General features: G+C 39.6%; 1 protein-coding gene across 6 annotated transcripts in view; it reads left to right on the forward strand.

Moving 5' to 3' along the window:
• DGKZ (diacylglycerol kinase zeta) overlaps positions 1–16127 on the forward strand; it is a 746996-nt gene that overhangs the window by 714787 nt on the left and 16082 nt on the right. For all 6 annotated transcript variants that reach the window (XM_085884240.1, XM_085884239.1, XM_085884241.1 and 3 more), the window contains 2 exons: positions 5201–5237; positions 5374–5473. In XM_085884240.1, coding sequence (XP_085740366.1) covers positions 5201–5237; positions 5374–5473 — 137 coding nt within the window. The remainder of the gene's footprint in view (positions 1–5200; positions 5238–5373; positions 5474–16127) is intronic.

Consider the following 16127-nt stretch of genomic DNA (forward strand, 5'->3'; position numbering starts at 1 on the left):
TCTGCTGAATGCCTCCAATTGACACTTCCACAGTGTATGAAACAGGACCCATCCACTTGGCAATGTGACCAGGTATCCACTTGTTGCCAGAGTTGTAATTTTGAACTGAAATATAATGTCCAATTTCAAACTCCTGAATTGCCCGTGAATCATGAGCTAATTTTTGTGATAGCTGTTTATGCTCAACCGTGATGTTGATGTTGGGTACAACAGTGTTTATACGTGTATGGAGCTTCCTGTTCATGAGCATCTCTGCCAGCATTTGTGTTGTTGTGGACTGCGGTGTTGTGCGATAACTCCAGAGAAATCATGACACGCGAGTCTGCAAGGGACCACTCATTTTATGCAGTGCCGGTTTCACAGTTTGCACCACACGTTCCACGAACCCGTTTGTCGCTGGATGGTATGGAGCACTCCTGATGTGTCGAACTCCGTTCATGTTCACGAACTTTGCAAATTCTTCGCTCGTGAGGCACGGCCCATTGACTGACACAAGAGCTTGAAGTTTGCCATGTGCAGCAAATACGTGTCGGCATTGGCATTAGCCATGCCAGGTTTGTACACAATATGATAATCGTAGGCTGCAGTGGTTAATGCCCAACGCTGAACTCGAGGTGATGCCATTGTTGGAATAGCCCACTTTTCATTAAATAACCCTAGCAAGGGCTTGTGTTCTACATTTATTTGAAAGGCATGGCCATACAGAAAGAGGTGGAATTTCTTCACTCCAAAAAATACTGCGAAGCCTTCCTTATCAACCTGTGAGTATCTGTGCTCTGCATTATTCAACTTGAGCAAAGCATAGCTGATCGGTCTCTCTGTCCCATCTGGCATTATGTGCACCAGCACCACTCTGACACCGGGTGGACTGGCGTCACATGACACCACTAGTTTCTTGCAATCATTGTAATGAGTCAGGACGTGTGTGGATTTCAGCAAGCACTTTGCTTTTTGGAATGCTCCTTGTTGATCCTTCTTCCATTGCCACCAGATCTCCTTCTATAGTAGGTGATGTAGTGGCTCAAGTGCAAATACTAAATCTGGCAACAACTTGCCGTAGTAGTTCAGTAGCCCTAAGAAGGACTTCATTGTATACCATGACTCCTGGAATCCCCACCAGCAAATTTTCCATTGTGCGTTGGAACACAGATGGTGTGGTTGACACGCCAAATGTTAAACATGTGTATGTGAACAATCCCCGATGTGTGTTTATTGTGACAAATTCACATGAAGTTTTTGACAAAACCAACTCCTGGTAGGCATGGCTTAAATCTAGCTTTGTGAAGAGTTTTATCCCAGAAAGTTTTGGAACAACTCATCAATGTGCGGAATGGGGTAAGTGTCTGAGCGGGCTGCCAGATTGACTGTAACCTTGTAGTCTCCGCATATCTGAACCGAGCCATCTCCTTTCATAACTGGGACGATCAGAGCTGCCCAATGAGAAAATTGTGCAGGTTCCATGATCCCAGCCTTTAGCAACTGATCCAACTCCTGATCTACCTTCCCTCTGGAACCGAAAATGGTCTCGAGCGGGCTTTCACGAACTTGGGAATTGCATTTGAGTCAATATCTAGCTCAACCTCCGTTCCTTTCAGTTTTCCCAGCTCCGATGCAAAAAGGTCTCTGTCATCATTAAGGAGTATCCTCAATTGATCACTGGCATTGAGGTTGTTCACATCCTGCCAATTCAACCAGATTGCCCAGAGCCAAACCTGTCTCAGCAGACTTGGGCCTGAACCTCTCACCACCATGAAGATCAACTTCACCTTCTGTGTGCCATACCTTACAACGACTGCATTCTCCCACAATATCCACAGATTCAGCAGTATATGTGCGTAGTATGGTCTGACTGGGGCAGATTGTGGATCGGTTTGGGTCATCTGCCCTCCACTTCTCCTGGAACATAGCCTCACTAATCAGTGATACCGAAGACCCAGTATATATTTGCATCTGCACTTCACTGCCTTGTACCTCCAACCTCACAACCAGTGGTTTAGATTTTGCCTAGTTGCTCTATTTATAAAAACAATGGTGTGTGCCCTCATCATTTTCCTCCTCTAACTGAAATGTCTTATATTTAGACCTTTTGCTTGTTCCCTTTGGAGAGCTCTTCTTGCTTGGTTGAATGCTTTGGGTTTTGGATTTCCAATGGCAGACTCTTGCAAAGTGACCCTTTTTGGCACATTTATAGCAGTCCACATTTCTAGCTGAACACTCGCTCACTTTATTATGAGCCGTCCACCCACAGTGATCACATTTTACTGTGGACTCCTCTTCAAAAGATGAAGCGTGGGTGGTCTGATGGCCATTCAAACTCGTCATCTTGTTTACTGCTCCCTGATCCCACACTACTCCGGTATGTTCGAGGTGATCCATTGCGTTCTTTCCAAAAATTCCATTGACAAAGCTATCTATATTCAGGGCCTTGTCGAAATCCTATGTTGCTTCCGGCAGCAATCTGCGTTGGATGTGGTCATTCGTTGCTCCACAGACTAACCGATCCCAGAGCATTTCCTGGAGATTACCTCAAAATACACACCATTCAGCAAGTTTACATAAGGCTGTTACATAATCCGAGATGGAGTCACCCCGTTATTGATTGCGGCTGTTCAGTTTGTAGCGCTGCAAAACCACCGCCGGCCTCGGATCCCGGTGTTGTTCAACGACTTTAATCAGCTCCAAAAACGGGACGTCTCCCAGTTTCCTCGGTGTGAAGAACCTTGACATGAGCTTGTATATCGGTGCCCTGCAAATACTCAGCATTATGGACCATTGTTTCTCCACACTCGTAATGTCATTAGCTGCAAAATAGTGCTGCATATGCTCCACATACAGCGACCACTTTTTCTCCTCGGCTTTAAACTCTCCAATCGTCCCAAATGTGGCCGTGATTTGAGGAAGAGAGAACAAGTCATTCTCCAAGGCAAGATAGTTTATCCTCATTGCCAGATGTTCAGTTCTCCCAGAACAGAAACGCATGTCGTCAAGAGGCAAAGAGAAGCACGGGTTACCAAAACGCCGCCATTGTCCGATCGGCTTTTAATCCGAACACTGCACACAAGGCCCCATCCACACATACACAGACACAACATAGCAATACATCGCACGCACGCACATGCACACACACACACACACACACACACACACACACACTTATTTTTTGGGGGGCTGTGAATTACCATTGTACTGCAGCGCATCACTCAACTAACTCATCACTTTTTCTAATCATCACTTTTTCTGGTGTGTTTTGATACTTTTATAAGAAAAGCATACAAATATCTCTCTCTCTCTCTCTCTCTCTCTCTCTGTGTCTCTCTCTCTCTTTCTTTCTCTTTCTCTTTCTCTTTCTCTCTCTCTTTCTCTCTCTCTCTCTCTCTCTTTCTCTTTCTCTTTCTCTTTCTCTTTCTCTTTCTCTTTCTCTTTCTCTTTCTCTTTCTCTTTCTCTTTCTCTTTCTCTTTCTCTTTCTCTTTCTCTCTCTCATTTTTTGCCTTTGAATCAACAACATACGTAGCTTGGGGTATAGCCGGTGTCTGAACTGTACACATCATACCTCGGCATTCACATCACCTTGCCACATCGCTCACTCGACACTGCTGCATCTTAAAAATAAAAATAAAAAAACGTGTGTGAGCCCTGTCGCTTCTCTGAATAAGAAGGAGGGATTTTCTTCTTCCTTTCGTGTTTAATGGCACTTTCAGAGCTGTGAGACGCTACAAACGCCAAGAGAATGAAGGAGCCTTTAGGTAATTCATAATACAGTACTTTATGGATTTCCCCCTATATTTTAAAAATGACAGAACCTTTTGCAAAGTTGGTAATGCTTCTGGTTCAAATGGTGGAAAATGTTCAGCAGATCCAACACGCCACCCCCACCTCTTCAATACTCTGAAATATACATAATCTGGCTCTGTCATATCGAGGGAATAAAAAAAAAAAAACAGATGGGTAAAACCAAGCAGTTTGTAGAGTGCTCACCAAGTGGCTTAATCACTCAAGCAAGCACTCCAACAATGTAGTTGATGGAAACACTGTATAGCCATGGCTTACAAACATTGGTTGAAAAGGAATGGCTGGCTTGGCAAGTGATTATCAATGAATACAGCAATTTGTCGGCATGAAGATCAGCGATGTATGCAGAGATTTGTAGGTTATGAAGCTCGATCATACAGAAACCGTTGCGACCTGTTCCAAGGCAAGGCATAATTAAGAGGCAAAATCAAAATGGTGGCTGAGACCCCCGTGAGGTGAAGTTGGGCTGACCAAGGATAAGCCTTTCATGAAGGAAAGCCATTAATTGTCTTCAAAAGGGGTGTTTAACTTGACCCAAACACCCAGTCTTCATCCATGCACTCCCTTGTGGAGTCACTTGTTATGCATGCAAAGTTTCGAGCCTCGGGGTTTCATGGTTTTGGAGTTATGGAGGAGACACACACTGAGTTGTTGTTCATCTTTCGGCTGCTCCCGTTAGGGGTCGCCACAGCGGATCATCAGTTATGATCCGCATACTGATTTGGCATAGCTTTTACGCCAGATGCCCTTCCTGACGCAACCCTGGTCGCCTCTTACGACACAGGGATAAGGATTGGGTTTCGCCATGAAATTCTGGGCTGCCCTACACCCTCTCATAGCACGGCCCAGCACAGAGCTCCCGTCCTCAAGCGATCCTCCAACCCAAGCCTCCGAGTAGCCGGATTACAGGCGCATGCCACTACGCCCGGTGACACACACTGAGTGACATTTATTATTTTCTTTGTTCATCTAATTTTATGAGGGGGGTGAGTCAAAACGTTTTCCCTTTCAAAAAAGCCGAAGGAGCCCAAATAATGAGTTGTATTCCAACGTTATCAGGAAACTAATCCACCACTGAGAAAAATGTTAGAAGTATGATAGATGAGATGACATGGGTTACAAACGACAAAGAAAAGGACTTGCATGTACATCAAGTTTCACTTCATGGTCAGGAGAGAAATGTATCATATCTACATTATAGTAATCTACAGTATTTTGATTGTTAATATGATGGCTGAGGACTCTTTGAAATGTAACTAAGGCACACTTGAAAGTAACATTAACAAGTAACACTGAAAACACCTTTTGTTTTGCTTTGAAGAAAGCAGTTTTCATTAATTATTGATCGAGCATCGAGACTGATTGAAAGTACTAAAGGCTTTTCTTGTGTCTCTTGTTATTTATTTGCAGCTCCTCCAGAGCTCATGGACATGACAGAGAGACATCGGTAAGTACAGGGGTTGTTTGCCTCATTCCATTTGATCCCTGCCTACAGTGCAGGTTAGTTGTTGTGTTAAGCGTTGTTGGCCTGCTTGGAAAGGTTTGTTGTTGTTGTTTGTTAAATTTCTGACTTTTCCATGCAGAGGTGAAACAGCACTTCATAGAGCAGCTTCCAACAGCCATCCTGACACCTGCCACATTCTCATAGAAAAAGGAGCTTCACTGGAAAAGACAGATTCACAGGTATATATGTATATTATTATTATTACTATATTGGCAGATAACCCGGTTCCACCGGACTGTTGGAAGGAAATTTATTCCCACTACAGTGTGGAATATTTCTGGAGTTTGCTAGGAATGTGCTTTCACAGTATAATAGAAGGGAATTCCATGTAAGGCTTTAGTTATTTTACAACTTGGTTTACAGATCCTCTGACGGTATATTTGCTGAAATGAAATATAAACATAAAACACATTTAAAGCTTTTTATATTTATAAATTTTCCGCTAAACATGCAAAATATTCAAAACCCAAAATGTAAACATCAGCATTTATTTTCAAAATATAATTTCGCGCACGCACCAAAATGCCAAGTCACCTTTAACCAAATTGCGCAGTAGAGCTGTGCAGCAGTCTTCGGTCATGGTGTCTGAGCAGTGGCCAGCGTGGTTCAGATTGACTGTGGTTTCTGAGGCGAAAGTGATTGTTACGAAGTATGTCAGCGGTATAAATTTGAGTGACTGTATTGGTGATTTAATCACGCAACATCTTGACGACGAATATTCTGGCCGAACGAGTGTATCAATTCAGTGCAGCAGCAGGGATGATTCGCAGGCTACTCTCGATCGTGCCGATTTTGTTTCCATCGAAAGTTGTACACCGCTGTTCATATTGAAAGATTTTGGTGCCAAGTACATCAAAGTTTCCCTGCGAGATGCTGATATTCAGCCTTCAACGGACCAGAAATCAGCCTTTGATGTGCTCATGGGGATAGGGAGACGGTATGATCAGATGCCCGCTGAAAAGTAAGAGCTGGTTATGGCTCTGATTCACCGTTTTGAGCGTGTTGACTCCTAGTAAACACCTTTTTTAATCATATCCAGCACTATGCACTGGTGTGCACGCACACATCTACGACTTGGACAATAATTTTCTCAGCATTGTTTCCATTTGTTTGATGATCCAACAGGTTTCTATAAGAAAAACATGCCAGACTATATTGTAAAAACAAGTTTTAATCCTTCTTTATTGTTTTTCACATCAGATGATACAATGAACATGGGCATCCTGCATTTGAATGGTCTTCCATCTTCAATGTTTTCTTAGATCCTCCTGGTCTGGGATTTATATTTCTCCCCCCCCCCCCACCTTCCCTTGTCTTTTTGATGGAACATCCGAAAAAAAAATCATAAAAATATATAATTTCTAAAAATTTAAATTATATTTATATTTATATTTCGACCTACCAACCCTACATTTTAGCTGAAGAACTGTGTAAACCAAGTTATAAAATAACTAAGGCCTAATGTATAATATGACCAAGTCCTCAACCCCTTTCTTCTTCAAGTCCTCAACCCCTTTCTTCTTCAAGTCCTCAACCCCTTTCTTCTTCAAGTCCTCAACCCCTTTCTTCTTCAAGTCCTCAACCCCTTTCTTCTTCAAGTCCTCAACCCCTTTCCTCTTCATATCCTCAACCCCTTTCTTCTTCAAGTCGTTCTCAACCCCTTTCTTTTTTTAAGTCGTCATCAACCCCTTTCCCCAAAATGTCCCTTCTCTTCCATTGGGGTTTCAACACCACAGTGTACAAAAAATCCACCACGACCAATCGTTACCTTGACTTTCAATCTTGCCATCCTACATACCATAAAAGAGCTGTGATAAATACGCTCGCAAAAAGGGCAAGAAACATACCATCCACTTTAAAAGGTGAGCGGAAGGAGATTAAACATCTAAAATGGGTCTTGAAAGCCAAAGGTTATCCCGACCACCTCTGGCCAAAAAACAAAATGGTACTGGCAGCTGCAAGACATCAGGAAATTCCACAGGAACCACTGAAAGGCTTATACATGCTTCCTTTTGTGCCAACATTAGCCCAAAGGATTGGCAGGTTTTTGGGATCAGTTGGGGTCAAGGTGAACTTTCGACCTGCAGGCACCTTGAGAAAAACACTTCTTCTTGCATATGGCAGCTTGGCTGACAGGTAGCCATAATTTTGTTGGGGCGCAACTATGCCACTGATGCTGTGCCCCGATACACTGGTAATCATTTTGCTGACCTCATAAGGATGACAGGCTGAGTCAACCCCACTTGGTATTAATTCAGCAGCCAACAGGGCTCACACTCAGGACCCTAATATCCCAAAGCCAGCCACCCCAACCACTAAGCCAACACCAGGTTTAGATGAACACTAACGTCAAGGACAAAATACACAGGAGTGACTGCACAGATGTGGTAGAGAACTGTTTCATGTACTTGTGGAGCAGAATATACAAGTAATAAAAACATTTTTTAATGCAAAAAGGAAGTAGGGATGTTTCTCCAAAAAATATTTAAACAGAGTCAGGTTGGTCACGAGAAATAATCTTGTGAAACCATCCCTACATATTTATTTGAATAATGGTTGGCCTAACACATGACACTAACTGTTTGTGTGTGTGTGTGTGTGTGTGTGTGTGTGTGTGTGTGTGTGTGTGTGTGTGTGTGTGTGTGTGTGTGTGTGTGTGTGTGTGTGTGTGTGTGTGTGTGTGTGTGTGTGTGTGTTCAATATAACCTTTCACACAAACACACACCTACAGTTAGTGTGGGTACAATGATATGGGTACAGAAGAAGAATTTGAAGTGGAGTACAAACCTTGCTTAAACTAATTAAGTGACTAAATTGATGTAATGGTAATTTCTGTTTCTAATGTGTGTCTTCACAAGAGTATGTCACAAGAGCACTTTTATTATTAGTTACTGTCAGAGTACCCACCCCCTGGGTAGGTCGAATTTTCTCATTTTTGCTGAAAAGAAGTCTAGTCTGTATTTTGTAAGTAGACTATAAATGTATGCCTGGTGTGCACTTTGAGATGGTCTAAAGACTTTGAGATGGTCTAAAGGTCGAAAGAGTACATTCCAATATTAGTTTGTGTCTAAGGGGTTGAAAAGTTCTATCTCTCAAGCACGTAAAAAGGGTCGAAAAAGGACAAAGTGGTCTAAACTTCTAAATGGTCAAGGGTCCAAGCTGTCTCATCTGTCTGAAGGGTGGAAGGGGTCTAAATGGTGTTAAGGTCCAAGTGGTCTAAAGGTACTTAAGGGGTGAAAAGGTTGAAAGGTTCAACGGGTCGAAAGGGCGGAGGGATCAAAAGGTGTCTAAAGTGTCGAAAGCATATTAAAGGCAAAAGGGGTCTTGAGGGTCATCGGGGTATTGCAGTCTTAAAGGGTCTTGGAGTTTTTCAGGGTCTTGGTGGTCTCAAAGAGTCTTTGGGGTAAAAGGGTCTCAATGGTTTTCAGGGTCTTTGGTGAAACTGGAAGAAATTTAAAACAAAGTCTCGATGACCATTTTACAGCAATTAGGCTTGGAAAGGTGACCCAGTCAGTCATAGCATGCCATTGCCTACAATCTGGCCACAAATTTGACTTTTATGGGACCTGTGTCCCAGACACGACGTCCAACAAACGACACAGGTTGATTTTGGAAGCGTGGCACGTGAAGAGCCGGGAGGGTAATTTAACTGGGGAGACGATGGACATAACCACACAATACACACCTCTGATGCAAATGGCAAAAACTGGATGGTGCAAACCGCTGGCGAAGGTGAGCAGCAAACAACACTCAAACCCAAACACCACATCCGCATGTGCACAACACCCAACGAGAATCACAACACTCACACAACTAGCACCTCATCATGCCAAAACCGGACACGAAACCAGCCATGTTTGTGCCCCGGAAACACACAAACAACAAGATTAACACACACGTGCTCACCCGCACTCGCATAACACCAGATCATGTGAAAGTAAAAATAAAAAAGAGCAGTGCACCCCATCAATGATATGATTAGAAGTTTACTTTGCTTTTCCAAATTAAAATACAATTTTTTTTTTAAGCATTCCTCCATTTGACCTTGAGCTCCATCACCTGACCGGAAATTAGCAGTCGTATCGAAATAAAAACCAGACATGTGCCAAGGCTCGGGGTCCAGCGTGCCTGAAGAAGCCAGCTGTGAAGCTGCTGAAAAGTTGCCTGAGACTGGGTCTGCTTTTCCTTTTTTGCTCAAATTAGCAGTAAATCTAGTTTTTTACTTTTGTTCAGAAGTGCTCTTTCTTCTTTTTCTTTCATAAAAAAAAAATATATATATATATATATATATATATATATATATATATATATATATATATATATATACATAATAATATACCTCAGACACTCGTGTATATGTATGTATATATATATATATATATATATATATATATATATATATATATATATACATATATGTATATGTATGTATGTATATGTATATTATATATGTACAGTGGGGAGAACAAGTATTTGATACAGTGCCGATTTTGCAGGTTTTCCCACTTTCAAAGCACGTCGAGGTCTGTAATTTTCATCATAGGTACACGTCAACTGTGAAAGACGGAATCTAAAACAAAAATCCTGAAAATCACATTGTATGATTTTTAAATAATTAATTTGCATTTTATTGCATGAAATAAGTATTTGATACATCAGAAAAACAGAACTTAATATTTGGTACAGAAACCTTTGTTTGCAATTACAGAGATCAGACGTTTCCTGTAGTACTTAACCAGGTTTGCACAGACTGCAGCAGGGATTTTGGCCCACTCCTCCATACAGATCTTCTCCAGATCCTTCAGGTTTCGGGGCTGTCGCTGGGCAACACAGACCTTCAGCTCCCTCCAAAGATTTTATCTTGGGTTCAGGTCTGGAGAATGGCTAGGCCACTCCAGGACCTTGAGATGCTTCTTACGGAGCCACTCCTTAGTTGCCCTGGCTGTGTGTTTCAGGTCGTTGTCATGCTGGAAGACCCAGCCACGCCCCATCTTCAATGCTCTTGTTGAGGGAAGGAGGTTGTTGGCTAAGATCTCGTGATACATGGCCCCATCCATCCTCCCCTCAATATGGTGTAGTCGTCCTGTCCCCTTTGCAGTAAAGCATCCCCAAAGAATGATGTTTCCACCTCCATGCTTCACGGTTGGGATGGTGTTCTTGGGGTTGTACTCATCCTTCTTCTTCCTCCAAACATGGCGAGTGGAGTTTAACCCAAAAAGCTCTATTTTGGTCTCAGACCACATGACCTTCTCCCATTCCTCCTCTGGATCATCCAGATGGTCATTGGCAAACTTCAGACGGGCCTGGACATGCGCTGGCTTGAGCAGAGGGACCTTGCGTGCACTGCAGGATTTTAATCCATGACGGCGTAGTGTGTTACTTATGGTTTTCTTTGATACCGTGGTCCCAGCTCTCTTCAGGTCATTGACCAGGTCCTGCCATGTAGTTCTGGGCTGATGCCTCACCTTTCCCATGATCATTGAGGCTCCACGAGGTGAGATCTTGCATGGAGCCCCAGACCGAGGGAGATTGACTGTTATCTTGAACTTCTTCCAATTTCTAATAATTGCACCAGCAGTTGTTGCCTTCTCACCAAGCTGCTTGCCTATTGTCCTGTAGCCCATCCCAGCCTTGTGCAAGTCTACAATTTTGTCCCTGATGTCCTTAGACAGCTCTCTGGTCTTGCCCATTGTGGAGAGGTTGGAGTCTGATTGATTGAATGTGGACAGCTGTCTTTTATGCAGATAACGAGTTCAAACAGGTGCAGTTAATACAGGTAATGAGTGGAGAATGGGAGGGCTTCTTAAAGACAAAACTAACAGGTCTGTGAGAGCTGGAATTCTTACTGGTTGGTAGGTGATCAAATACTTATTTCATGCAATAAAATACAAATTAATTATTTAAAAATCATACAATGTGATTTCCAGGATTTTTGTTTTAGACTCCGTCTTTCACAGTTGAAGTGTACCTATGATAAAAATTACAGACCTCTACGTGCTTTGTAAGTGGGAAAACCTGCAAAATCGGCAGTGTATCAAATACTTGTTCTCCCCACTGTATGTGTATAGGTATTTCTATATATGTATATTTATATGTATATATGTATATGTATATATACATACATCCATATACATATATATATATATATATATATATATATATATATATATATATATATATATATATATATATACATATCTTCTTCTTCTTTCGGCTGCTCCCATTCGGGGTCGCCACAGCGGATCATCCATATGATCCGCATAATGATTTGGCACATGTTTTACACCGGATGCCCTTCCTGACGCAACCCTGGTCGCCTCTTACAACACAGGGATATGGTACACCTATTTTAACCGGGGTATACACCGGCCCAGTACGCTGGTACTCATTTTGCCGACCTCGGAAGGATGACAGGCTGAGTCAACCCCCTGGTGTGTTTATTCAGTGGCCCAACGGGGCTTGAACTCAGGACCTTTTGCATCCCAAGCCGCTGCCCTAACCACTGCGCCAACACCAGGTATAACATATATATATATATATATGTATATATATATATATATATATATATATATATATATATATATATATATATATATATATATATATATATATATATATATATATATATATATATATATATATATATATATATATATATATATATATATATATATATATATATATATATATATATATATATATATATATATATATATATATATATATATATATATATATATATATATATATATATATATATATATATATATATATATATATATATATATATATATATATATATATATATATATATATATATATATATGTATATATATATATATATATATATATATATATATATATATATATATATATATATATATATATATATATATATATATATATATATATATATATATATATATATATATATATATGTATATATATATATATATATGTATATATATATATATATATATATATATATATATATATATGTATATATATATATATATATATATATATATATATATATATATATATATATATATATATATATATATATATATATATATATATATATATACATATTAGGGTGGTCCAAAAACAGCAAAAAAAAAAAAATCAGATATTGTCTCCACAAGCCTTAAACTATTCCACTATGATTCAGTAACGCGCATAAATTTATGTTAGTTGATCGGAGGTGATTTAGAGGTCGCTCCATATGACGACTTTTAGTTTTATGAGTTGGTTAAATTAGGGTATGGTCAGGAACGATTACGGGTACTTCTGGATGTCCGAGGTGGAAATGGAGTGCATTTTCGAACTCTATGGGGTCGAGTTACTCTAAGAAATGACTGCACCGACATTGAATTCACTACCATTTCGAAAATATGACCTAAAACAAGATTTATCATGACTGGAGTCAAGTAACTAATCCTACTCATTTCGATATTTTCTAATCTATAATTAATTTCTCGTCCATCTAAATATTTCTTAGAGTAAATCGACCCCACCGAGTTCGAAAATGCAGTCCATTTTCACCTAGGAAGTTCAGAAGTGTACGGATTCGCATCTCACCATACCCTAATTTTTCAATCAATGGAATTACAAACTATTCGAATATTTCGTCTCTTTACCAAATACCACTATCATCTCCACCTCTATTGCTGTCTCCACTCCCGCCTGAACTTATTTCTAGCCGGCCCAACATCCAGTGTTTTAGATTCAATGATTCACGAAAAATTTATTTATTTAGTTATTATCTATCTATAATTCCAGCAGTGTGTGTGTGTGTGTGTGTGTGTGTGTGTGTGTGTGTGTGTGTGTGTGTGTGTGTGTGTGTGTGTGTGTGTGTGTGTGTGTGTGTGTGTGTGTGTGTGTGTGTGTGTGTGCGTGTGTGTGACTGCTGTTTCTCGACAACCACTGGTCCGATCTAATTGAAACTTGCCAGGTATATTGCTGGGGACCTGAGGATGTGCCTTTTCAAGGTTTGATATTAATCATACAAGTGCTTCCCAAGTTATGGCCATTTATTTACCAAACCAATGACAAGACACGTTGTTGCGTGGTCATGGCCAATGGGGAAGGGAAGTTCAGCCGCGTTCCCCATTACGGGTTACAACGTACGGGTTTCCAGAGAGTGATGACTTCGTGTATTCTAATAATTTCTCGATTTCTTATGTGCATTTGTAGATAAACACAATGGCCCAAGTTATGATCGTTTTCATATTAGACGGTGCATAAATTTCCGTAACATCAGAGTGCTGGTATGCTCCGAACCAGGAAGTAAAAAATTTTTCTCTCTCTTCTCTTCTCTTTTTGTTTTTCCTTGCCACGACATTGCAAAAAGGTAAAATACGTTGGCGCTTATTGAATAATTGGGTATTAAAACTAAATTGCGAATCATCGTAACTGCGAATAATATGCGAACTTCTGGGCCACGCACGTGCGGACACACGAGAGCGAAGAAACGGCCTGTGTGGTTGTTTTTTGTTGCTCGCGGTTTGACTATTTATTTATTATTATTATTATTATTATTTTTTTTTTTTTTTTTTACGGGCACGTACTAGTTATATTAAATTAGGGTATGGTGAGATGCGAATCCGTACACTTCTGTACTTCCTAGGTGAAAATGGACTGCATTTTCGAACTCACTGGCGTCGATTTACTCTAAGAAATGTTTAGACGGACAACAAATTAATTATAGATAAGAAAATATCGAAATGAGTAGGATTAGGTACTCAACTCCAGTAATGATAAATCTTGTTTTAGGTCATATTTTCGAAATGGTAGTGAATTCAACATTGGTGCAGTCATTTCTTAGAGTAAATCGACCCCATAGAGTTCAAAAATGCACTCCATTTCCACCTCGGACATCCAGAAGTACCCGTAATCGTACCTGACCATACCCTAATTTAACCAACTCATGAAACTAAAAGTCGTCAGATGGAACGACCTCTAAATCACCTCCGGTCAACTTAAAAAAAATTTTATGCGCGTTATTTAATCATTGTGGAATAATTTAAGGCTTGTGGAGACAACATCTGAATTTTTTTACTTACGAAATCTGATGACTTCCTTCATCTGTTTGTGTGTTTGTGTGTGTGTGTTTGTTTGTGTGTGTGTTTGTTTGTAGGCACAATAACTCTTGAACGGAAGAAGCTACCAATGTCAAATTAGACCACGTGATTCAGGAGGGTGATGGCTAGTGCTGATTAGATTTTGGTCAAAATCGGTCAAAGATCAAGGTCACAGTGAGGTCAAATATTCGATTTTTGATGGGTTGGTACAGAATCATCGTAGAAACTTCTGGTTTGCGTCACTACCTTCTCCAGAGACAGCTTTTATTAGACAAGGTCAGAGGTCAAGTTGACGATTTCATAAGTACCAGTCTATGACTGCTTGTTTATTTTTTGCTGTCTTTGGACCACCCTAGTATATCATATACATATATATATATATATATATATATATATATATATATATATATATATATATATATAGATATGTATATATATATATATAGATATGTATATATATATATATGTATATATATATATATATATATATATATATATATATATATATATATATGTATGTATATATATGAAGACCACAAGGGGAAAACCAGAGATGTCAGGATAAGTCAATTTTGAAGAAACTGAAAAACAAAGTTTCAAGACTTTGGTGGACTGTTTAATAACTGTCATATAGATTTCTTTTCCAGTAAAAGGAAGAGTGATCATTGGCCGATCAAATTAAGCATGTAGCATTTGCCAACCGTCTGTGATATTTAATTTAAGAGCAAAGAACGAATCAATGTTGCAAACTCACATCACTGGTTATTCCCTTGTTTAATAATTGCCATGCAATTTTAACCCAGGATGTGTAGCAAATTCATGCTTGTTGGTTATTAGCATACATTACATGACTTTGGTGATCACAGATTATTTTTTTCAACATTAAACGGTCATTTTTTTTTGTTTGCTTGGTGCTCAACGCCATACTCAAGGGTATTTCGCTTATATGATGAAGGATTCTCCATTTCTTACTCCATACTACTTAATATGATGGAAAACTGGGAGGAAACCAAAGATAAACCACCCCCGTGATAGCTGAAGTCACCTCATGTGACTCCCTCATATACCTAAGCAGGTTGATTGGGCGGTGGGAACATCGAATGAGGATGGGTACTCAGACGCGCTTACCATTAAGCCACGGCGTGGGTCCCATAAAAGTCACAATAAAGGTTTGACCAGGCTTGAACCACGATATGCACCAACTACGGAGCCCATGATATAACCAAATAGGCTATTGCAGTGCTCATAGTTTATGCAATGAAAGTTTTACAACCTTTCATTTTTTAGTTTCTCAACCCTGAATATTTTGGTGGAACAGTTAACATGAATGAAAGGGAGATAACCAGGAGTAAAGTACTGACAACTCTAGGTTTCTACTTGTTCAGCTTTGACAACACTTGTTTTTTCATTGCACGGCTAAACTTTATACCATGTAAATTATGTGACACCCCTGGTTATTTGTGAAAGTAAAATTGTGAGAGGAAACCTTATGTTGCCAACTATTGGCAGGTGCAATAACCCTGAAATTTATAAAAAGTGACATCTCTGGTTTTCCCCTTGTGGTCTTCAGAGATATATCTATATATATATATATATATATATATATATATATATATATATATATATATATATATATATATATATATATATATATATATATATAAATATATATATATATATATAAATATATATATTTACATATACAAGCTGGTCGGCATTGATGGGTCGCCGAGCATGGAAACTATACGAT

The sequence above is a fragment of the Eptatretus burgeri genome, chromosome 6 (assembly GCF_056783735.1).
Source record: "Eptatretus burgeri isolate ZD-2024b chromosome 6, Ebu_testis_v1, whole genome shotgun sequence".
Classification (NCBI taxonomy): domain Eukaryota; kingdom Metazoa; phylum Chordata; class Myxini; order Myxiniformes; family Myxinidae; genus Eptatretus; species Eptatretus burgeri.